This window comes from Heterodontus francisci, chromosome 8 (assembly GCF_036365525.1).
Source record: "Heterodontus francisci isolate sHetFra1 chromosome 8, sHetFra1.hap1, whole genome shotgun sequence".
Lineage (NCBI taxonomy): Eukaryota > Metazoa > Chordata > Chondrichthyes > Heterodontiformes > Heterodontidae > Heterodontus > Heterodontus francisci.
Window position 1 is genome coordinate 100,418,104 of NC_090378.1, and position 27,067 is coordinate 100,445,170.

The following is a 27,067-nucleotide window of genomic DNA, read 5'->3' on the forward strand; positions in this document are numbered from 1 at the left end:
TGATGCTGCAATGGAAGGGAAGAATGTTCAAGTTGTGTCACCTCAGTCAATTTGTTGATGGTTGCTGGTGCTCTCAAGACATGGGGGAACAGGATGTGGTGCGGGTGAATACACAGTTTGGTCATGTGTCCCGCAAAAGGGCACTGCCTGCATCAGAAAGCATTTGACAAACTCTTTTTGGGAGCTGGAAAGGCACTAAATCTAGCAGCACCATTTTTGACTGCACTATTACTTTTGTCAGAAGAACTTATATTTTTAGAATGCCTTTTGCAACCTTAGAAAGACCCAAGGCACTTTACGCCCAAAGAAGTAACTTCTGAAGTACAATCCTTGTTGTAATGTAGGAAACTCAGCAGCCAATTTGCTCACCACAAGATCCCACAAACAGCAATGACATAATAACCAGATAATCTGTTTTATTGATGTTGGTTAAGGAGAACGCCACTGCACATCGTCAAATATTGCAGTGGGATCTATTCCTTTCACCTCTGAGGGCAGACAGGACTTCGGCTAAACGTCGCATCCAAAAGACAGTGCCTTCAACAGTGCAGCATTCCCTTGGTATTGCACTGAACTTTCAGCCTGGATTATGTACTCAAATCTCTGGAATGGGACTTGAACCCACAACCTTCAGACTCAAGAGGCACAGAGCCAAAGCTGACATCTGTCACACTGATAAATGGATGTGAAAGAAGAATCACATCTACCTCTTCTCCCCCACCGTCCCTATATGTTGGTGTCACTGGTCTCGGGGCAGTGTACCAGGCTGGCAAGTTTCTGTATTCATATGAATGAGGTGCTATGATCTCAGTAAGATTTATGCCACTGTTGTCATGTCCTATCAAAAACAAAACAAAAAAAAAATCACTCTTTGAACACGGTGCCTTACTTAAAGGCCCAAAACTTTGTCCAACCTTGGCTCGTCGCCAGCGACAACTTCATGCCTTCCAGTCTAAACCTGCCTTCCCTGCCAAAAGAGAGAAAATTATCCCCCTCTCCCACAGGCTGTGAAGTCTTGATGTTTATTTACCTGTTTTAGTAGTTTGCAGTTTTTGAGTTCATATTGGCCTCTTAATTGAGCTTGTCTTGTGAAAGTGCCTCCTGAGACAAGCACTTGGTGGTGTGAAATCAAGGGTACCAAATATGCTGTGTGTGTGGAATTATCTAGTGAATTCACCATACTTTTAAATAAGGATATTTCCAAGATGGGATCTTGGTTGGATCTTTGGAAATGTATCAAAAATAGTCACTCGAAAAGTACAGCTTACTAGTTTGGCGGGTGTTTGCCCTAGTTACCCTGCCCCTAATGAGGGGAACAGATACTACTACAGGGTAGATTTACCTGTTTCTGAAGAAATTCGGCCAGTTTCCCTCCTTGCCCGACTTTCCCATGAACATTCAACCAGGTGATCCAACAAGCCTGGACACAGGAACAGCAAAACCTGGCCTTACACATCCTTTTTAGGATGGGCGTTCAAACAAAAGGTTTATCCATTTATATTTTGGTGAAATTATCAGAGTTAAGCATGGTAGAGTCTAGTCTACTAAAGTGATTTCTCAAGCAGCAGTCCCTTAAAACAGTAGTGGAACATCAGAGAGAAGGAGAAGTTCCGAAGAAGGGTCACTGACCCGAAACGTTAACTCTGCTTCTCTTTTCACAGATGCTGCCAGACCTGCTGAGTGGTTCCAGCATTTCTTGTTTTTATTTCAGATTTCCAGCATCTGCAGTATTTTGCTTTTATATTAGAGAGAAGGACCCTGATCTCAGATATAGGGCTGTATCTTCTGTGCCCAAAAAAACGACAAATCATCCGTGCGATGGCTCATTTAAGTAGCCGGGGCAGGCCCCACTCCCCCTGATCACATGGAGAGGCTGTCCGTCTCAGACAATGGCATCAGCTGCCTGTGCGCAGGTGCTGACACCATTTTTAAAGGGCTACCAGCCTTACAGGGAAGTTTAAATATTTAAAGAAGAAAATAAAAATAAATACAGACATTTCTTCTGCCCCTCTCCCACCCCCTCAATAACAATTAAATTATTTGCCCTCTCCCCCTAAAACAATTGCTTTGTCCATCTCACTTTCGCCCCCCCCCCCACAAAACTGTATAAACTTTAAACTCCAACCTTTCCCACCATCCCCTACACCCATGATGTTACTTTGACCTTTTTCCTCGCACCCGCCCGCACTGAGAAACTTACCTCCTCCACGCTCCCCACCAGTGTGGTGCCTCATTTCCCTGGACGGGGATACGAAGGCACGGGGGTTCCGGCCACTGGGCCGAATTTCGCAGTGGGATGGAAGGCAGCAGCTTAAGTATTATTTATTCATACATTTTAAATTATTTGAAAATCAAATGGGGGGCTGCCACGAGGCCTCGCCGCCGCCAGTATTATCAGGCCAGGCTGTCTCGGTGTTGGGGTACGTGGCGGCCTTCTCCTGGAGGCATCTTCAGGCCCCGCCCTCCCCCCAGTCACGGACCCCCGATACCTGGGGGAGAACAAAATCCAACCCATAGTGTTTTTGGGTGGGCAAGAGAAGTCAGGCTACAATGCGCGAAATCTGGTGTTCCCCATTTTGCAACCAAATGTGACTAGAATTGTACATTTGCAAGTGACCGAAACAGAATAGTGTTTGCCCCAACTAGGGTAACTGATGCTCTAAATTGTGTTTAGGTCAAGGGCTTCTTCATCTATAAAGGGCTAATCGAAGAAAAAAAAATCATTGCATTCCCTGCGGCCTACATAGTCCATGTATTCATTCCAACATTTCTTTTCATGCTATTATCTACTCCAAATCAAGCAGAAGCAAAATGATTTCTCCATTTCCGCCAACGAAACCTCATTCTGAAATAGAGATACATGGACAGCAGGCACAGAGAGGTCAGGATATACAGCAGCATACACAGGCTGATATCGGTGTGGGAGAGGCTCATCCCCTTCAAGCCCAGCCAATTCTGCTTCTTGGCTTTGGCTTGGGCTCCGAGGTACCTACTCCCAATCCCTCGCTTCTGCAGCTTCGACTGAAGCACAGCATAACCAAGTGACTCGACGTCATCGATGGACTGTAGGTGCAGTTGTGGTCCGTGGACTCCCTCATTCATTAGGTTGGCCCTCTTGTTTTCAGCCCTGTCCTCCAAAGCTTGGCTTTTGTATTGCTCATTCACAAATGAGTCTAGGTCCACAATATCTTCTTCTCCCCTGGGACTATGCTTCCCCATAATGAAAGTCCGCTTTTGACTCCCATCCCTTCTTATACCCGTTATGGTTTTGGAGATTTCCCGTTGTTTACTGTTTCTCGTTGTTGGTTCCTCATTTCTTTCTTCTTCCTCATCCTCTTCCTCTCCTTCAACTTTTTCCTCTTCTTTTGGGCTATCCTTCTCTTGGTCCTGCTGAGTTTCTTCCCTTGCTTTCTGTTTCTTCAACAGCTCCTGCTCCCCTTCCAGGTAACTGTAGTCTATGTTCTCTGGAGAATAATGCACCTTGAGAAATTTCAGTATCTCATCTGTAATCCACACGTGCTCTCCTTTGACCTCACTGTGACATTCTGCACACATGTCTGGAGGTGGCCACTGAAGCTTTGGGAATTTTGGATCCTCACTTAGTGCACCTAAGGGGAAAGAATGTAAAAGAAAGAAAATTCAATTGAATAAACAATGTAAACTTCAGAGGCTACACTGTTGGAGGGAGGTACTAATAAATGTATCTGGCACCTTGGTTATATTGTTTGCACTCCCGGGGCTGGATTTTATCAAGTCTATGACATCGAGCTCTGTGGTGGTGGGGGGGCCAGATGATGGTTCCGGCAGCGGTCCGCCATGAACGCCGATGCCAGGAGACCCTGGCCCGATCCTCCTGGCGGCGGCGAGGCTCCGTAGTGGCATTTCCCCCTCCCCCACCACCGCCACTGGGCGATGGGAACAGCATTTCAATATTTAAATGAATGACATGAATAAATTTAAATAAACTTACCTGAAATCGTCCAGGCCCGCCGCGATCTTTGGCGCGACGGCCGGCACTCCTGCGCCTTCAATTCCCCGTCCGGGGAAAGCCAGCATGACACTGGTGGGAAGCGGGGAGGAGTTAAGATTTTCAGTGCGAGGTGGTGGGGAGGGGGCGGAAACGGGGTCAAATAAACATAATGGGTGTAGGGGATGGTGGGAAGGGGTGAACTTTGTGCAGTCTTGGGGGGGGTGGTAAGGTTAGATTTAAAAGGTAAGTGTTTCGGTGGGGTGGGGTGGGGTGGGGTGGGGGGGGTGGCGGCAAAAGTCAAATAGTTAATATTATTGTTATTGGGGAGTGGTAAAGGGACATTAGATATTTATTTGACAAATATTGTGGGGGGTGTATGTTTAAAAATTTAAAATGCAGCAGAACACAAGAAATAGCACCAGAAGTAGACCATATGGTCCATCGAGCCTGCTCTGCCATTCAATACAATCATGGCTGATCTTGGGCTTCAATTCCACTTTCCTGCCCGCTCCCCATATCCCTTGACTCCCTGTACAACCAAAAATCTGTCTATCCCAGCCTTAAATATATTCAATCATGGAGCATCCATAACTCTCTGGGGTAGAGAATGCCAAAGATTCACAACCCTTTGCATGTAGTAATTTCTCCTCATCTCAGTCCTGAATGATTGGCCCCGGATCCTGAGACTGGGCCCCCTCGTTCTAGATTCCTTTTTAAAATGGCACGAGCGCCGGCGCACTGGCAGCTGACACCATTGCTAGTGATGGACAGCCTGCCCCCTCCATGTGATCGAGGGGGGCGGGCCGCTCCGACTGTTCAAGTGAGCTGCCGCCGGGAGATCGCGGTGGCTCTTTGGCATGCGGCCTGTGCTTGCGGGCCGCCATTTTCTCGAGACCGGCAGCGAGCTCTTAAAATCCAGCCCCTGGTCTCAAAAAGGATATTGAAGCACTGGAGAAAATGCAAAAAATATTTATAAGATGTTACCAGAATTGAAACTATCTCAGGAAACATTGAGCAGTCTGGGGTTCTTCCCTATGGAAAAGAGAAGACAAAGAGGGGATCTAATGGAAGACTATAAAATTATGAATATGTTTGATAGGTTGTTTCTTTACACCGAGAGTGGTGAGAATTTGGAGCAGTTGAAGCTGATAGCATTGACACATTCAAGGAGAGATTTGTAGCATACACAAGGGAAAAGGGACTAGAGGGATATGGAGCAGGCTAGGATGAGGTAATTGAGTTGGAACAGGTTCATGCATGGTAATAAACACTGGTTTGATCTAGTTGGGCAGAATGGCCTGTTTCTGTGCTGTAAATTCGAGGAATTCTACGTGAGAACACAGGCCTCCTGATTCCCCGAGGGCTGGCCTCAAACTCAGCCAAGGTAGATGGAATAAATGGTTTCCTTCCAATGGATAACAAGGGCTCTGAGTGAAATGATTTTGGTTAATCCCAGCTCGGTGCCAAGTGGGCTTCAGCCCACACCACAAGACGTCATTAAAGCAAACGAAAAACAAGCAATGTTATTAAAAATGGAATTTCACTCACTTTGCATCGATACAAAGTGGTTGCCACCACTGTCTGGACATAAAGCATAACTGGAATTGGTGTGAAGCAGGATTTAAAGGAGCTAGTGTCACAGTCTGTAGTGTAAGTGGAATTGGTGTGAAGTGGAATTTAAAAACTCTCCTGAGTGAGTTGGGAGCTTTTTCCACTTTCTGTTTGTCGACAGTCAAATGTCCCAATAGCTCCTCACCAACATTGGAATGACGTGGTATTTGGATGGTGTTGACTGGAGCTCTGAAACATACAGGCATCGAGCTTTAGAGTTCCCCAACTAAATGATGACATGGCACTGGTAGTCGATCTTGAGATGTGCCCACACTGTGAGCTGGTACCAGTATCAAAGTGGTGCCTGCCATATTGCGCTATTTCCCCCACTATCATGATGCAGTACGGGGTTCATGGATTCCTCATTGGAACAGGATAGACTATAATGCCACAAGATTGTGCCCCTCACTGTAACGCCCTTTGTGATACTGTGCAGTGGAGATAACTGGTAGAGTGAACCCTGCTACCATTCCCAAGTTAAAAGTTTTAGGAATTTACCAGCCCCTTTGTCAGTCAATATATTCTTATTCCCATAACATCTGATGACAAAGACAGAGAGACAAGTAGACAATACAATGACAGCTGACCCTCACTATAATATGGCACTTGGGACACTGCCAGATTACAACCAGTAGTGATGGACTACGGGATAGTGAGTCTGCTGAGACTTTGGAGCTCAACTGCTCTGGGCTCCTTGATGGATGGCTGAACAGTTAAAAGCTCTACTGCTAACAAGGCAGATTGACTAGACACTCCATTAATGGGCTACCAGCCTGGATAGCAGGACAGGAGTTTCAAATCACACACGCCTCTCGACTGCTTGTTCATCTAAAGCCATCTGCTGCTCCCAACTGCTGAATAAAACTCCACAATACTTTGGACTTGCAACAAAAGGCTCTGTAACTTACAACTATTGTATAAAATCCTCCACAGCTCTCAGCAGTTAAAGGGGCAGTGTTTGCATCAGTAAGACTGGTTGGGGAAAGCTGATGTTGCTTGTGTAGCAAAATGCATTTACATAGAAATGCATAGATGTTATAACACAGAGACAGGCCACTCGGCCCAACCAGTCCGTGTCAGCATTTACTCTCCATGTGAGCAAATATTCCTAATCACATTTAGTCACATTGTTCCCATAACTCTATTCCCTTTTTCTTCAACCACCTATTCAATCTAATCTTGAAAGTTGACACAGTTTCTGCCTCAACCACAAACCTGGCAGTGAACTTCCCCTTTAATTTCCCTGGACACCTAGTATAGTCAGCATCTCTCTGCTTGGCACCACCTATGCTGTGAGCATGTCTCGGAGGTGGCATGATTTGAGATTGGGTACTTTCCTGGGTGTCAGCTGTGGCTCAATAGATAGCACTCTTGCCTCTTACTTAGAAAGCTGTGAGTTTAAGTCCCCCCTCCAGTCGCTTAAGTACAAAATCTAGGCTAACACAATGTATTACTGAGGGAGTGCTGTAGTGTCTGAGGTACAATCTTTGGGATGGGACATTAAACTAAGGCCCTGCCTTGCCCCTCAGATGAATACAAAAGATCCCATGGCACTATTACAAAGACATGGAGGGAAGTCCTTCCTGATGTCTTGGTCAATATTCATCCAACAACCAACATTACTAAAACAGATGATCTGGTCATTATTACATTGTTGTTTGTGGGAGTTTGCTGAGTGCAAATTGGCATCTATTCCCCTACATTACAACAGTGACTGAACTTTGAAAGTACTTCATCAGCTGTAAAGCACATTGCGACATCCTGAGGTCATGAAAGGTGCTACATGAATGTACCTTTTTGCAGCAATTTCTTCGTAAAAACTTTATTGCTCCAATTCACCTTGAGGCAGGTTGGAACCTCCCAGAGAACCTCATCCTCAATCCCATCAGACAAAATTAATTCTAGCACACAACTAATTGCTGACTGAGGCCCTGAAATTCTGCAAGGGTTTCTGTTGGTCTCCTGCTGTACCTCCGGGGGTGGAGGAGGGGTGGTGGATCTGACCCTTTTAGTTCCAGTGTGCAACAAGAAGAACCGCTGTGGGATTTCAGGGCCTGTGTCTTAGACATGTGCAAAAAGAAAGCTTGTGCTGGTTGATGAGTTACAACAAGATCCTGGGGGGAGTTTTATGCTCTCCCCCGCGGTGGGTTTGGAGGTGGTGAGAGCATAAAATCGGGTGGGATGGTGGCAGTGGGGAGGGGGGGGGGGGTTCCCACCACCTTCCTGCCTCCGCCAAAATTTAGTCCGGGGCGGGAAGGCCTGTTAACGGCCTACCCGTCCGGCTGCCAATTGAAGCCCTTAACTGGGCAATGAATTCCCAATTAAGGGCCTCATCCTGCCACAGCTGCAATTAGCTGTGCGGCGGGTGACCCTGTCGCCACATGGGAAGCATGGCCTGAAAAACCATGCGGGTGTTTCTGGCTCGGTGGGGTGTGGTGGGGAAGGGTCACTTGTTAAAAGGCACTTTGTGCCTGAACGAAGGATCCGGCCTCAGGAAGTGGGGGGCCTGCTGAGAGCCACCTGCCCTGCCCTTGCGAGCGATCCCCTACACCCACCTCCCCGCCCTGCAAGAGCATTCCGGCCCTGACCAACCCGTGGCCTGGGTCCAGCACCTCCTCAGTGGTGGCGCTGGTCACTGGAAGAGCTGCCGGCCTCTGAATTTCCGGCAGCTCTCTGAGGGCAGAACTTCTGACACTGGAGTCCTTGATCCCATGGAAGGCCCGCTGCTGTCCCTTTAACTGCCTAATTGACACTACATTCAGTGGACTTCCGGAGAAGAGGCGATGCAGAGTTCTCAGCATCACTTTTTCCACACGTTGAGACCCCTATCGCCAGGATAAAATCCCAGCCCCTGTGTGTGTATGTATGTGTGCGCATGTTATAAAATACACAACAGGAATAAAGACAAATGGAAAATTTATTGCAACCATCAAGAGGTGTAAAAATCCCTCTTAAAACAACACAATTCCCATTTTATTCAGTCGTAACTTCCTCATGAATTTTCCTAATGCTCATGAATAAATCCATTACCCTGTGGGATCCAAATTTCCACTGTATTCTCTCTCTTGATATATGGTCCTATCCTATTTACTACCACACATGATGTCCTGTGTTCGTTCCTTCCCACCCCAGAGTGTTTAATCCAGCCCCCTTTCCTTTACAAAGGGGCGAGACCACAGCTGCTCCCTTTTCTCCAGAGTCTAATACACCCTTCACAACATTGGAAGTCTTGTATTACTCCCTTGGTCCCTGACCAAACTAACCCTTTCACAAGCTCAAGTCTTTTGCATTTAACAGGGACAAATAATAGGCGCAGCCAACCTGCCCCAACTGTTGTACTCACTGGAATTGCTGCAGCAGAGTGTGGTTGCAGCTGGAGTCTGAAAGCCAGGAGACTGCAAGTCCTTGTGATGCATTTGGATAATCAATGCAAATGCGATGGCTTGTGGGTCTTTCCTGACTAACAAACCACTGCATTTAGCCCATCAGCTGCATTGACAGGTCACCTTCAACGTAAAGTTCACGATCTTTGTTGGCAGTTGCTTCCTTTTCAAGAGCGTGACCTCTCTATTCCCCGCAGGGCTGTGAAACTAAGTCTCCTTGTGTGTGCGAGACAGGACTTAAAGACAAAGGGTGGGATGGGGAAGTCATTATAACGTGATGCGCCCATCAGGAAACTGATGGGATCCAAGCGGCTGCCTGTTATACACCACTACCTATTTTATTCTCCCTGTTGATGTCCCACTTGAAGTTCACTGAAGTTAGGTCCTAAGTACCAGTCCAATAATTCCAGAAAACCCCAGATCCAACAGCACAGGCTACAAATTATTACAGCCCTTTCTTCAGTCTGAATTGGAAATTTACTTTAAAAAAAAATCAGATGGCTTTTGTACTAGAAAAGCTATAAAACATTTCTTTCCAGCTTTACTCTTTGATGTCAGGAACAAGCCCTCCCAAGGTCTGGAAATAACATCAGTCAGAGTCAGCTCCTTCTAGACTTGGGGAAAGGCTGACCTGTGATTGAAGCTGTGACATCTCTTGCAATGTGCTTTTAGTGCCTGTGGTGCGCAGTTTTTTTTTGGTGAATGCCAACTCCGCCACTACCTAGTAATCCCTGTTGGAAGGTGTGTGTGTATGTGTGTGTGTGTGTGTTTGGGTTGGGATCTGGTCAGCACTGAGCTTAGCTGTGACATCAAACAGCCAAAACCCAAGGCGTAGTCTGACATGTTAAGCATGGCCACCAGGGTGAAGAACAGTAGGGTGGGTAAGGGTTGGTGAGGTTGGGGGTGGGTAGGGGAGGTGTGGGGAAATTCTCCCATGGGCACTGTTAACGATTTGCTTTATTTAATGTGATTTCCTCTTCCGTGGGCAGTTTTGATCTCTTTAGGTCTTTCTGTAGCCCCATCTTCCACGCAAAAGGGAGGGATGGTCATTCATGTCCAGGTCTCAGCCATCACCAACCTGGTTGCCAGGTTGGGGTGCAACTGAAGCACAATCACTGGCTTTTCCTCAAGAACATCTCCCGTCACCTCCTCCGCCATAGGAACGCAGGAACAGGAGTCGACCATTCAGCCCTTTGAGCCTATTCAGTCATTCAATTAGATAATAGCTGATCTGTATTGTAACTCCATTTACCCATATCCCCCAATATTCTTGCCTAACAAAAGTCTATCGACCTTAATTTTGAGACAGTTCCAGATTTCCACTATTCTTTATGTGAAGACGTGCTTCAAGGCATCACCCCTGAATGGCCTAGCTATAATTTGCAGGATATGCTCCCTTGTTCTGCATTCCCCTGCCAGAGGAAATAGTTTTGGTTGAAATCACAAGCGTGACTGAGTAGCAAATCTGTGGCACCGCCCACCAGTCACTAAAAGCCCGGTACCAGCAACGGCCTCTCACCAAGCGCCTTTATTTTGTTAATATGTTGCAAATGAGATTGGACAAGTTAAATGTCCTCAGGAAATAAGAGAACATCAGGAATATTTAATTAAGCTCTGCTGTACTTGACCTATTCTGTACTTTGACCCTAATTGAACACATCAATGAAAGACGTCAGTCACTTTCGATCCCATCACAAGCTGCCTGAAGGGGCTGGTTAGGAACAAGAACAAAATTCTGCAAGGATCTTTGGCTTATTTAATTTACCATCTGATGCCTCTGAAGAAGTGAAATGTCTGACAAAGATTTAGTACAATAGTATTAACTCAAGAGATCAGTAAGAAAGTGTTGATTCATTATAATGGGCAGGTATTAGGGGTCAAAAGTCCAGCTGGTACCTCCCAGACATCCCCTTAACCCTACACCTTTTGACATTTGATGTGTGCCTTCAGGCAAGGGTGGCACCATCAGGCAGTAGGAAGTACACCAGCACATGGCACAAGATGAGCCATGAAATAATATTGAGGGGGTCTCACTGGGTCATGGAGGACGTTAAGTAAGGCATGAAGGTGTAAGTGTATTACTGTTGGCTGATTAGAATCAGCCGCCTTTTTTCCTTAGCACTTGCAGTTCATCTAGTTTTTATATTCACCCCTATTTTTGTCTTGTTGCCATCTTTCCCTGTTCTCCATCACCTCAGGTCACACTGTGGGGGGTAGACAGTCATAGACTGTATTTGTGTCTGATCTAGGTTTGGAACTGCACACACAAGGCTTGAGTGAAAAACCATTGCTGCGAGGTGCCTCAAGGAGCGCACACAATGTAGACATGACCAACTTCACTGGATATCAGACTGGAGAGCATAGGGACATTGGAACAGGAGTCATTTAGTCCTTCAAGCCTGTTCCACCATCCAATGTGACCTAACTCCACAAACCCGGCTTTGCCCCATATCCCTTAATACCTTTAGAACATAAGGAAAATAAGAAATAGGAGCAGGAGTAGGCCATTCGGCCCCGCAAGCCTGCCCCACCATTCAAAAGGATCATGGCTGATCTGCCCTAGACCTCAACTTTGGTGAACAAAAATCTATCAATCTTAGTTTTAAAATGAACAATAGATCTAGCACCAATTGTGGTTTGCAGAAGAGAATTTCAAAATTCTACCACCCTTTATGTGTAGAAGTGTTTCCTAATTTCACTCCTGAAATGTCTGGCTCTAATGTTTAGGCAATACCCCAACCAGTAGAAATACTTACTTTCGATCAACCCTATCTGTTCCCTTTAATATCATGAAAACTTCGATCAAAGCACACCTTAATCTTCCAAATTCTAGGGAATGCAATCTCAGTATGCACAACCTGTCCTGTACTTCAAACTTTGGCAATCAGGTATCCTCCTGATAAACCTATCCCGAGGCTGACTGTCTGCACTTCTATATATAATCAGGATGATGCAGGAACAAATAGACGTTTACTTTCTGTAAGGGTTCATCAATGACAATTGGGAGAGGTTTTTCAAAAGGCATCTCTGGCAAAAGTTTTGAATTATAGCCCAGTCAGTCAAGTGGAACAGACTTAAGTAAACTCCATGTAAACTGTTTCATTCGGTGTGGAAGCTGTTCTCTATTTAGTTCCAGAAATGAAAGGATTGAGAACAGCTCCCTCAGGAGACTATACTGGCCAATAAAACCCTCAAAGATCCCAACTGTTATTAGTGAGTTTGCAAAGTGGGGGGGGGGGGGGGGGGAGGGGGGTGGTGGTCAAATTAATTGTACTGACACTTTACAAATGGTAGCATTTCATGCTTCATTGACCCTGACAGATCGGAGTTAAACGGCACGCTTCAAACACTCTCCCCTGGGTTGAGACCAGCACCACGTGCCATGTTCACCAGCCAAACCGCCCCTGCACTGAACTCAAAGCTGAGGAAAGCTCCATGAGATAAGCAGCAGCCTGTGTCCGCACAGCAGCCACCTGCTGCCTCACTAAAGCTTCAGTAATCCAAGGAAGCTCAAACCATCCCCTTCAAATCCTCCTCTGCACAAAGATTCAGCAGCTTCGTTAACCCTTACCATTTGCAGCAAGACTAAGAGTTCCGTCACATCACCTAGACGACAATTCTTTCTGGACAAGGACAATAACACACTCAATACTGATCAAAGCTGACAGCACTGTGTGCAGGGGCAATAACACACCCAATATTGCTCTACGCCTACAGCACTGTGTACAGGAGCAACAACACACCCAGAATTGCTCTAACCCGACAGCATTGTGTACAGGAGCAATAACACACCCAACACAGCTCGAACCCGACAGAACTGTGAACAGGGGCAATAACACACCCAATATTGCTCTACGCCTACAGCACTGTGTACAGGGGCAATAACAACCAATATTGCTCTAACCTGACAGCACTGTGTACAGGGGCAATAACACTCCCAAAATTGCTCTAAACTGACAGCACTGTGTACAGGGGCAATAACACACCCAATATTGCTCTACGCCTACAGCACTGTGTACAGGGGCAATAACAACCAATATTGCTCTAACCCGACAGCACAATGTACAGGGGCAATAACACACCCAACATTGCTCTAACCCTACAGCACTGTGTACAGGGGCAATAACAACCAATATTGCTCTAACCCGACAGCACTGTGTACATGGGCAATAACACTCCCAAAATTGCTCTAACCTGACAGCACTGTGTACAGGGGCAATAACACTCCCAAAATTGCTCTAACCCTACAGCACTGTGTACAGGGGCAATAACAACCAATATTGCTCTAACCCGACAGCACTGTGTACATGGGCAATAACACTCCCAAAATTGCTCTAACCTGACAGCACTGTGTACAGGGGCAAAAACACACCCAACATTGCTCTAACCTGACAGCACAATGTACAGGGGCAATAACACACCCAACATTGCTCGAACCTGACAGCACTGTGTACAGGGTCAAAAACACACCCAACATTGCTCCAACCTGACAGCACTGTGTACAGGGGCAAAAACACACCCAACATTGCTCTAACCTGACAGCACAATGTACAGGGGCAATAACACACCCAACATTGCTCTAACCTGACAGCACAATGTACAGGGGCAAAAACACTCACAACATTGCTCTAACCTGACAGCACTGTGTACAGGGGCAAAAACACTCACAACATTGCTCTAACTTGACAGCACTGTGAACAGGGGCAATAACACTCACAACATTGCTCAAACCCGACAGCACTGTGTACAGGGGCAATAACACTCACAACATTGCTCTAACCCGACAGCACTGTGTACAGGGGCAAAAACACTCACAACATTGCTCTAACTTGACAGCACTGTGTACAGGGGCAAAAACACTCACAACATTGCTCTAACCTGACAGCACTGTGTACAGGGGCAATAACACTCACAACATTGCTCTAACTTGACAGCACAGTGTACAGGGGCAATAACACTCACAACATTGCTCTAACCCGACAGCACTGTGTACAGGGGCAAAAACACTCACAACATTGCTCTAACTTGACAGCACTGTGTACAGGGGCAAAAACACTCACAACATTGCTCTAACCTGACAGCACTGTGTACAGGGGCAATAACACTCACAACATTGCTCTAACTTGACAGCACAGTGTACAGGGGCAATAACACACCCAACATTGCTCTAACCCGACAGCACTGTGTACAGGGGCAATAACACTCACAACATTGCTCTAACTTGACAGCACTGTGTACAGGGGCAATAACACTCACAACATTGCTCTAACTTGACAGCACTGTGTACAGGGGCAATAACACACCCAACATTGCTCTAACCTGACAGCACTGTGTACAGGGGCAATAACACTCACAACATTGCTCTAACCTGACAGCACAATGTACCGGGGCAATAACACACCCAACATTGCTCTAACCCAACAGCACAATGTACAGGGGCAAAAACACTCACAACATTGCTCTAACCTGACAGCACTGTGTACAGGGGCAAAAACACTCACAACATTGCTCTAACTTGACAGCACTGTGAACAGGGGCAATAACACTCACAACATTGCTCAAACCCGACAGCACTGTGTACAGGGGCAATAACACTCACAACATTGCTCTAACCCGACAGCACTGTGTACAGGGGCAAAAACACTCACAACATTGCTCTAACTTGACAGCACTGTGTACAGGGGCAAAAACACTCACAACATTGCTCTAACCTGACAGCACTGTGTACAGGGGCAATAACACTCACAACATTGCTCTAACTTGACAGCACAGTGTACAGGGGCAATAACACACCCAACATTGCTCTAACCCGACAGCACTGTGTACAGGGGCAATAACACTCACAACATTGCTCTAACTTGACAGCACTGTGTACAGGGGCAATAACACTCACAACATTGCTCTAACTTGACAGCACTGTGTACAGGGGCAATAACACACCCAACATTGCTCTAACCTGACAGCACTGTGTACAGGGGCAATAACACTCACAACATTGCTCTAACCTGACAGCACAATGTACCGGGGCAATAACACACCCAACATTGCTCTAACCCAACAGCACTGTGTACAGGGGCAAAAACACTCACAACATTGCTATAACTTGACAGCACTGTGTACAGGGGCAATAACACTCACAACATTGCTCTAACCCGACAGCACTGTGTACAGGGGCAAAAACACTCACAACATTGCTCTAACTTGACAGCACTGTGTACAGGGGCAATAACACTCACAACATTGCTCTAACCCGACAGCACTGTGTACAGGGGCAATAACACTCACAACATTGCTCTAACCCGACAGCACTGTGTACAGGGGCAAAAACACTCACAACATTGCTCTAACTTGACAGCACTGTGTACAGGGGCAAAAACACTCACAACATTGCTCTAACTTGACAGCACAGTGTACAGGGGCAATAACACACCCAACATTGCTCTAACCCGACAGCACTGTGTACAGGGGCAATAACACTCACAACATTGCTCTAACTTGACAGCACTGTGTACAGGGGCAATAACACACCCAACATTGCTCTAACCTGACAGCACTGTGTACAGGGGCAATAACACTCACAACATTGCTCTAACTTGACAGCACTGTGTACAGGGGCAATAACACACCCAACATTGCTCTAACCTGACAGCACTGTGTACAGGGGCAATAACACTCACAACATTGCTCTAACCTGACAGCACTGTGTACAGGGGCAATTACACACCCAACATTGCTCTAACCCGACAGCACTGTGTACAGGGGCAATAACACTCACAACATTGCTCTAACCTGACAGCACTATGTACAGGGGCAATAACACACCCAACATTGCTCTAACCCGACAGCACTGTGTACAGGGGCAATAACACTCACAACATTGCTCTAACCCGACAGCACTGTGTACATGGGCAATAACACTCACAACATTGCTCTAACCTGACAGCACTGTGTACAGGGGCAATAACACACACAACATTGCTATAACCCGAAAGCACTGTGTACAGGGGCAATAACACTCACAACATTGCTATAACCCGACAGCACTGTGTACAGGGGCAATAACACTCACAACATTGCTCTAACCTGACATCACTGTGTACAGGGGCAAAAACAATCACAACATTGCTCTAACCTGACAGCACTGTGTACAGGGGCAATAACACTCACAACATTGCTCTAACCTGACAGCACTGTGTACAGGGGCAATAACACACCCATCAATGCTCGAACCCGACAGCACTGTGTACGGGGCAATAAGAGACCCAACACTGCTCGAACTCGACAGCACTGTGTACAGGGGCAATAAAAAACCCAACACTGACCTAACCCGACAGCACTGCGCATAGCGGCAAGCTTAGTCCCCAGACTAACTGGCAGCACTTTGTACAGGGGCAATAACAAACCCAACACTGATCTAATCTGACATCACCGTGTACAGGGGCAATAACACACCCAACACTGATCTAATCTGACAGCACTGTGTACAGGGGCAATAACAAACCCAACACTGCTCTAATCTGACAGCACTGTGTACAGGGGCAATAACAAACCCAACACTGCTCTCATCTGACAGCACTATGTACAGGGGCAATAACAAACCCAACACTGCTCTAATCTGACAGCACTGTGTACAGGGGCAATAACAAACCCAACACTGATCCAATCTGACAGCACTATGTACAGGGGCAATAACACACCCAACACTGCTCTAATCTGACAGCACTGTGCACAGGGGCAATAACACACCCAGACACTGATCTAACCCGACAGCACTGTGTACAGGGGCAATAACACACCCAGACACTGATCTAACCCGACAGCACTATGTACAGGGGCAATAACAGTCCAAGGCATGCTTTAACCCGACAGCACTGTGCACAGGGGCGCTAACACACGCAGCACTGCTCTAACCCGACAGCACCGTGTACAGGGGCAATAACAGTCCAAGGCATGCTTTAACCCGACAGCACCGTGTACAGGGGCAATAACACACCCAACATTGCAATAACCGAACAGCATTGTGTAGAGGGGCAATAACACACCCAGACACTGATCTAACCCTACAATGCTGTGTACGAGGCAATAACACATCCAACACTGCTCTCACCCGACAGAAATGTGTACAGGGTAATACGACACTCAACACTGCTCGAACCCCACAGCACTGTGTACAGGGGCAATAACACACCCACCAATGCTCGAACCCGACAGCACTGTGTACAGGGGCAATAACAAACCCACCAATGCTCAAATCTGACAGCACTGTGTACAGGGGCAATAACAAACCCAGACTCTTCTCTAATCTGACAGCACTGAGTACAGGGGCAATAACAAACCCACAAATGCTCTAATCTGACAGCACTGTGTACAGGGGCAATAACAAACCCAGATACTTCTCTAATCTGACAGCACTGTGTACAGGGGCAATAACAAACCCAGACACTTCTCTAATCTGACAGCACTGTGTACAGGGGCAATAACAAACCCAGACAATTCTCTAATCTGACAGCACTGTGCACAGGGGCAATAACAAACCCAACACTGCTCTAATCTGACAGCACTGTGTACAGGGGCAATAACAAACCCAACACTGCTCTAATCTGACAGCACTGTGTACAGGGGCAATAACACATCCAACACTGAGCTAACCCAACAGCACTGTGTACAGGGGCAATAACACATGCAACAGTGCTCTAACCCAACAGCAGTGTGTCCAGGGGCAATAACACATGCAACACTGATCTAACCCGACAGCACGTGTACAGGGGCAATAACACACCCACCAATGCTCGAACCCAACAGCAGTGTGTCCAGGGGCAATAACACATGCAACACTGATCTACCCCTACAGCACTCTGTACAGGGGCAATAACACACCCAGACATTGATCTAACCCAACAGCACTGTGTGCAGGGGCAATAACACACCCAACAGTGCTCTAACCCAACAGCAGTGTGTCCAGGGGCAATAACACATGGAACACTGATCTACCCCTACAGCACTCTGTACAGGGGCAATAACACACCCAGACATTGATCTAACCCAACAGCACTGTATGCAGGGGCAATAACACGTCCATGTCTCCGTTATAAAGACGTCTGCAAACGCGACATGAAATCGTGTGACATTGATCACAAGTCGTGGGAGTCAGTTGCCAGCATTCGCCAGAGCTGGCGGGCAGCCATAAAGACAGGGCTAAATTGTGGCGAGTCGAAGAGACTTAGTAGTTGGCAGGAAAAAAGACAGAGGCGCAAGGGGAGAGCCAACTGTGCAACAGCCCCAACAAACAAATTTCTCTGCAGCACCTGTGGAAGAGCCTGTCACTCCAGAATTGGCCTTTATAGCCACTCCAGGCGCTGCTTCACAAACCACTGACCACCTCCAGGCGCGTATCCATTGTCTCTCGAGATAAGGAGGCCCAAAAGAAAGAAAGAAAGAACACACCCAGACATTGATCTAACCCAACAGCACTGTGTGCAGGGGCAATAACACACCCAACAGTGCTCTAACCCAACAGCAGTGTGTCCAGGGGCAATAACACATGGAACACTGATCTACCCCTACAGCACTCTGTACAGGGGCAATAACACACCCAGACACTGATCTAACCCAACAGCACTGTGTACAGGGGCAATAACACACCCAACACTGCTCTAATCTGACAGCACTGTGTACAGGGGCAAAAATACTCACAACATTGCTCTAACCTGACAGCACAGTGTACAGGGGCAATAACACACCCAACATTGCTCCAACCCGACAGCACTGTGTACAGGGGCAATAACACTCACAACATTGCTCTAACTTGACAGCACTGTGTACAGGGGCAATAACACACCCAACATTGCTCTAACCTGACAGCACTGTGTCCAGGGGCAATAACACTCACAACATTGCTCTAACCTGACAGCACTATGTACAGGGGCAGAAACACACCCAACATTGCTCCAACCTGACAGCACTGTGTACAGGGGCAAAAACACACCCAACATTGCTCTAACCTGACAGCACAATGTACAGGGGCAATAACACACCCAACATTGCTCTAACCTGACAGCACAATGTACAGGGGCAAAAACACTCACAACATTGCTCTAACTTGACAGCACAATGTACAGGGGCAATAACACACCCAACATTCCTCTAACCTGACAGCACAATGTACAGGGGCAATAACACACCCAACATTGCTCTAACCTGACAGCACTGTGTACAGGGGCAAAAACACTCACAACATTGCTCTAACCTGACAGCACAACGTACCGGGGCAATAACACACCCAACATTGCTCGAACCCAACAGCACTGTGTACAGGGGCAAAAACACTCACAACATTGCTATAACTTGACAGCACTGTGTACAGGGGCAATAACACTCACAACATTGCTCTAACCCGACAGCACTGTGTACAGGGGCAAAAACACTCACAACATTGCTCTAACTTGACAGCACTGTGTACAGGGGCAATAACACTCACAACATTGCTCTAACCCGACAGCACTGTGTACAGGGGCAATAACACTCACAACATTGCTCTAACCCGACAGCACTGTGTACAGGGGCAAAAACACTCACAACATTGCTCTAACTTGACAGCACTGTGTACAGGGGCAAAAACACTCACAACATTGCTCTAACCTGACAGCACTGTGTACAGGGGCAATAACATACCCATCAATGCTCGAACCCGACAGCACTGTGTACGGGGCAATAAGAGACCCAACACTGCTCGAACTCGACAGCACTGTGTACAGGGGCAATAAAAAACCCAACACTGATCTAACCCGACAGCACTGCGCATAGCGGCAAGCTTAGTCCCCAGACTAACTGGCAGCACTTTGTACAGGGGCAATAACAAACCCAACACTGATCTAATCTGACATCACCGTGTACAGGGGCAATAACACACCCAACACTGATCTAATCTGACATCACCGTGTACAGGGGCAATAACACACCCAACACTGATCTAATCTGACAGCACTGTGTACAGGGGCAATAACAAACCCAACACTGCTCTAATCTGACAGCACTGTGTACAGGGGCAATAACAAACCCAACACTGCTCTCATCTGACAGCACTATGTACAGGGGCAATAACAAACCCAACACTGCTCTAATCTGACAGCACTGTGTACAGGGGCAATAACAAACCCAACACTGATCCAATCTGACAGCACTATGTACAGGGGCAATAACACACCCAACACTGCTCTAATCTGACAGCACTGTGTACAGGGGCAATAACACACCCAGACACTGATCTAACCCGACAGCACTGTGTACAGGGGCAATAACACACCCAGACACTGATCTAACCCGACAGCACTGTGTACAGGGGCAATAACAGTCCAAGGCATGCTTTAACCCGACAGCACTGTGCACAGGGGCGCTAACACACGCAGCACTGCTCTAACCCGACAGCACCGTGTACAGGGGCAATAACAGTCCAAGGCATGCTTTAACTCGACAGCACCGTGTACAGGGGCAATAACACACCCAACATTGCAATAACCGAACAGCATTGTGTAGAGGGGCAATAACACACCCAGACACTGATCTAACCCTACAATGCTGTGTACGAGGCAATAACACATCCAACACTGCTCTCACCCTACAGCACTGTGTACAGGGGCAAAAATACTCACAACATTGCTCTAACCTGACAGCACAGTGTACAGGGGCAATAACACTCACAACATTGCTCTAACTTGACAGCACTGTGTACAGGGGCAATAACACACCCAACATTGCTCTAACCTGACAGCACTGTGTCCAGGGGCAATAACACTCACAACATTGCTCTAACCTGACAGCACTATGTACAGGGGCAGAAACACACCCAACATTGCTCCAACCTGACAGCACTGTGTACAGGGGCAAAAACACACCCAACATTGCTCTAACCTGACAGCACAATGTACAGGGGCAATAACACACCCAACATTGCTCTAACCTGACAGCACAATGTACAGGGGCAAAAACACTCACAACATTGCTCTAACTTGACAGCACAATGTACAGGGGCAATAACACACCCAACATTGCTCTAACCTGACAGCACTGTGTACAGGGGCAAAAACACTCACAACATTGCTCTAACCTGACAGCACAACGTACCGGGGCAATAACACACCCAACATTGCTCTAACCCAACAGCACTGTGTACAGGGGCAAAAACACTCACAACATTGCTATAACTTGACAGCACTGTGTACAGGGGCAATAACACTCACAACATTGCTCTAACCCGACAGCACTGTGTACAGGGGCAAAAACACTCACAACATTGCTCTAACTTGACAGCACTGTGTACAGGGGCAATAACACTCACAACATTGCTCTAACCCGACAGCACTGTGTACAGGGGCAATAACACTCACAACATTGCTCTAACCCGACAGCACTGTGTACAGGGGCAAAAACACTCACAACATTGCTCTAACTTGACAGCACTGTGTACAGGGGCAAAAACACTCACAACATTGCTCTAACCTGACAGCACTGTGTACAGGGGCAATAACACTCACAACATTGCTCTAACTTGACAGCACAGTGTGCAGGGGCAATAACACACCCAACATTGCTCTAACCCGACAGCACTGTGTACAGGGGCAATAACACTCACAACATTGCTCTAACTTGACAGCACTGTGTACAGGGGCAATAACACACCCAAGATTGCTCTAACCTGACAGCACTGTGTCCAGGGGCAATAACACTCACAACATTGCTCTAACTTGACAGCACTGTGTACAGGGGCAATAACACACCCAACATTGCTCTAACCTGACAGCACTGTGTACAGGGGCAATAACACTCACAACATTGCTCTAACCTGACAGCACAATGTACCGGGGCAATAACACACCCAACATTGCTCTAACCCAACAGCACTGTGTACAGGGGCAAAAACACTCACAACATTGCTATAACTTGACAGCACTGTGTACAGGGGCAATAACACTCACAACATTGCTCTAACCCGACAGCACTGTGTACAGGGGCAAAAACACTCACAACATTGCTCTAACTTGACAGCACTGTGTACAGGGGCAATAACACTCACAACATTGCTCTAACCCGACAGCACTGTGTACAGGGGCAATAACACTCACAATATTGCTCTAACCCGACAGCACTGTGTACAGGGGCAAAAACACTCACAACATTGCTCTAACTTGACAGCACTGTGTACAGGGGCAAAAACACTCACAACATTGCTCTAACTTGACAGCACAGTGTACAGGGGCAATAACACACCCAACATTGCTCTAACCCGACAGCACTGTGTACAGGGGCAATAACACTCACAACATTGCTCTAACTTGACAGCACTGTGTACAGGGGCAATAACACACCCAACATTGCTCTAACCTGACAGCACTGTGTACAGGGGCAATAACACTCACAACATTGCTCTAACTTGACAGCACTGTGTACAGGGGCAATAACACACCCAACATTGCTCTAACCTGACAGCACTGTGTACAGGGGCAATAACACTCACAACATTGCTCTAACCTGACAGCACTGTGTACAGGGGCAATTACACACCCAACATTGCTCTAACCCGACAGCACTGTGTACAGGGGCAATAACACTCACAACATTGCTCTAACCTGACAGCACTATGTACAGGGGCAATAACACACCCAACATTGCTCTAACCCGACAGCACTGTGTACAGCAGCAATAACACTCACAACATTGCTCTAACCCGACAGCACTGTGTACATGGGCAATAACACTCACAACATTGCTCTAACCTGACAGCACTGTGTACAGGGGCAATAACACACACAACATTGCTATAACCCGAAAGCACTGTGTACAGGGGCAATAACACTCACAACATTGCTATAACCCGACAGCACTGTGTACAGGGGCAATAACACTCACAACATTGCTCTAACCTGACATCACTGTGTACAGGGGCAAAAACAATCACAACATTGCTCTAACCTGACAGCACTGTGTACAGGGGCAATAACACTCACAACATTGCTCTAACCTGACAGCACTGTGTACAGGGGCAATAACATACCCATCAATGCTCGAACCCGACAGCACTGTGTACGGGGCAATAAGAGACCCAACACTGCTCGAACTCGACAGCACTGTGTACAGGGGCAATAAAAAACCCAACACTGATCTAACCCGACAGCACTGCGCATAGCGGCAAGCTTAGTCCCCAGACTAACTGGCAGCACTTTGTACAGGGGCAATAACAAACCCAACACTGATCTAATCTGACATCACCGTGTACAGGGGCAATAACACACCCAACACTGATCTAATCTGACAGCACTGTGTACAGGGGCAATAACAAACCCAACACTGCTCTAATCTGACAGCACTGTGTACAGGGGCAATAACAAACCCAACACTGCTCTCATCTGACAGCACTATGTACAGGGGCAATAACAAACCCAACACTGCTCTAATCTGACAGCACTGTGTACAGGGGCAATAACAAACCCAACACTGATCCAATCTGACAGCACTATGTACAGGGGCAATAACACACCCAACACTGCTCTAATCTGACAGCACTGTGTACAGGGGCAATAACACACCCAGACACTGATCTAACCCGACAGCACTGTGTACAGGGGCAATAACACACCCAGACACTGATCTAACCCGACAGCACTGTGTACAGGGGCAATAACAGTCCAAGGCATGCTTTAACCCGACAGCACTGTGCACAGGGGCGCTAACACACGCAGCACTGCTCTAACCCGACAGCACCGTGTACAGGGGCAATAACAGTCCAAGGCATGCTTTAACTCGACAGCACCGTGTACAGGGGCAATAACACACCCAACATTGCAATAACCGAACAGCATTGTGTAGAGGGGCAATAACACACCCAGACACTGATCTAACCCTACAATGCTGTGTACGAGGCAATAACACATCCAACACTGCTCTCACCCTACAGCACTGTGTACAGGGGCAAAAATACTCACAACATTGCTCTAACCTGACAGCACAGTGTACAGGGGCAATAACACTCACAACATTGCTCTAACTTGACAGCACTGTGTACAGGGGCAATAACACACCCAACATTGCTCTAACCTGACAGCACTGTGTCCAGGGGCAATAACACTCACAACATTGCTCTAACCTGACAGCACTATGTACAGGGGCAGAAACACACCCAACATTGCTCCAACCTGACAGCACTGTGTACAGGGGCAAAAACACACCCAACATTGCTCTAACCTGACAGCACAATGTACAGGGGCAATAACACACCCAACATTGCTCTAACCTGACAGCACAATGTACAGGGGCAAAAACACTCACAACATTGCTCTAACTTGACAGCACAATGTACAGGGGCAATAACACACCCAACATTGCTCTAACCTGACAGCACTGTGTACAGGGGCAAAAACACTCACAACATTGCTCTAACCTGACAGCACAACGTACCGGGGCAATAACACACCCAACATTGCTCTAACCCAACAGCACTGTGTACAGGGGCAAAAACACTCACAACATTGCTATAACTTGACAGCACTGTGTACAGGGGCAATAACACTCACAACATTGCTCTAACCCGACAGCACTGTGTACAGGGGCAAAAACACTCACAACATTGCTCTAACTTGACAGCACTGTGTACAGGGGCAATAACACTCACAACATTGCTCTAACCCGACAGCACTGTGTACAGGGGCAATAACACTCACAACATTGCTCTAACCCGACAGCACTGTGTACAGGGGCAAAAACACTCACAACATTGCTCTAACTTGACAGCACTGTGTACAGGGGCAAAAACACTCACAACATTGCTCTAACCTGACAGCACTGTGTACAGGGGCAATAACACTCACAACATTGCTCTAACTTGACAGCACAGTGTGCAGGGGCAATAACACACCCAACATTGCTCTAACCCGACAGCACTGTGTACAGGGGCAATAACACTCACAACATTGCTCTAACTTGACAGCACTGTGTACAGGGGCAATAACACACCCAAGATTGCTCTAACCTGACAGCACTGTGTCCAGGGGCAATAACACTCACAACATTGCTCTAACTTGACAGCACTGTGTACAGGGGCAATAACACACCCAACATTGCTCTAACCTGACAGCACTGTGTACAGGGGCAATAACACTCACAACATTGCTCTAACCTGACAGCACAATGTACCGGGGCAATAACACACCCAACATTGCTCTAACCCGACAGCACTGTGTACAGGGGCAATAACACTCACAATATTGCTCTAACCCGACAGCACTGTGTACAGGGGCAAAAACACTCACAACATTGCTCTAACTTGACAGCACTGTGTACAGGGGCAAAAACACTCACAACATTGCTCTAACTTGACAGCACAGTGTACAGGGGCAATAACACACCCAACATTGCTCTAACCCGACAGCACTGTGTACAGGGGCAATAACACTCACAACATTGCTCTAACTTGACAGCACTGTGTACAGGGGCAATAACACACCCAACATTGCTCTAACCTGACAGCACTGTGTACAGGGGCAATAACACTCACAACATTGCTCTAACTTGACAGCACTGTGTACAGGGGCAATAACACACCCAACATTGCTCTAACCTGACAGCACTGTGTACAGGGGCAATAACACTCACAACATTGCTCTAACCTGACAGCACTGTGTACAGGGGCAATTACACACCCAACATTGCTCTAACCCGACAGCACTGTGTACAGGGGCAATAACACTCACAACATTGCTCTAACCTGACAGCACTATGTACAGGGGCAATAACACACCCAACATTGCTCTAACCCGACAGCACTGTGTACAGCAGCAATAACACTCACAACATTGCTCTAACCCGACAGCACTGTGTACATGGGCAATAACACTCACAACATTGCTCTAACCTGACAGCACTGTGTACAGGGGCAATAACACACACAACATTGCTATAACCCGAAAGCACTGTGTACAGGGGCAATAACACTCACAACATTGCTATAACCCGACAGCACTGTGTACAGGGGCAATAACACTCACAACATTGCTCTAACCTGACATCACTGTGTACAGGGGCAAAAACAATCACAACATTGCTCTAACCTGACAGCACTGTGTACAGGGGCAATAACACTCACAACATTGCTCTAACCTGACAGCACTGTGTACAGGGGCAATAACACACCCATCAATGCTCGAACCCAACAGCACTGTGTACGGGGCAATAAGAGACCCAACACTGCTCGAACTCGACAGCACTGTGTACAGGGGCAATAAAAAACCCAACACTGATCTAACCCGACAGCACTGCGCATAGCGGCAAGCTTAGTCCCCAGACTAACTGGCAGCACTTTGTACAGGGGCAATAACAAACCCAACACTGATCTAATCTGACATCACCGTGTACAGGGGCAATAACACACCCAACACTGATCTAATCTGACAGCACTGTATACAGGGGCAATAACAAACCCAACACTGCTCTAATCTGACAGCACTGTGTACAGGGGCAATAACAAACCCAACACTGCTCTCATCTGACAGCACTATGTACAGGGGCAATAACAAACCCAACACTGCTCTAATCTGACAGCACTGTGTACAGGGGCAATAACAAACCCAACACTGATCCAATCTGACAGCACTATGTACAGGGGCAATAACACACCCAACACTGCTCTAATCTGACAGCACTGTGTACAGGGGCAATAACACACCCAGACACTGATCTAACCCGACAGCACTGTGTACAGGGGCAATAACACACCCAGACACTGATCTAACCCGACAGCACTGTGTACCGGGGCAATAACAGTCCAAGGCATGCTTTAACCCGACAGCACTGTGCACAGGGGCGCTAACACACGCAGCACTGCTCTAACCCGACAGCACCGTGTACAGGGGCAATAACAGTCCAAGGCATGCTTTAACTCGACAGCACCGTGTACAGGGGCAATAACACACCCAACATTGCAATAACCGAACAGCATTGTGTAGAGGGGCAATAACACACCCAGACACTGATCTAACCCTACAATGCTGTGTACGAGGCAATAACACATCCAACACTGCTCTCACCCGACAGAAATGTGTCCAGGGTAATACGACAC

The 27,067-nt window shown here is 47.2% G+C and overlaps 1 protein-coding gene across 3 annotated transcripts in view; it reads right to left on the reverse strand.

Moving 5' to 3' along the window:
• Positions 1-2,091: 2,091 nt before the first annotated feature.
• The window catches only part of qsox1 (quiescin Q6 sulfhydryl oxidase 1), a 144,495-nt gene continuing 119,519 nt past the window's right edge, over positions 2,092-27,067 (reverse strand). For all 3 annotated transcript variants that reach the window (XM_068037832.1, XM_068037831.1, XM_068037830.1), the window contains one exon: positions 2,092-3,608. In XM_068037832.1, coding sequence (XP_067893933.1) covers positions 2,797-3,608 — 812 coding nt within the window. In that variant the 3' untranslated portion in view covers positions 2,092-2,796. The remainder of the gene's footprint in view (positions 3,609-27,067) is intronic.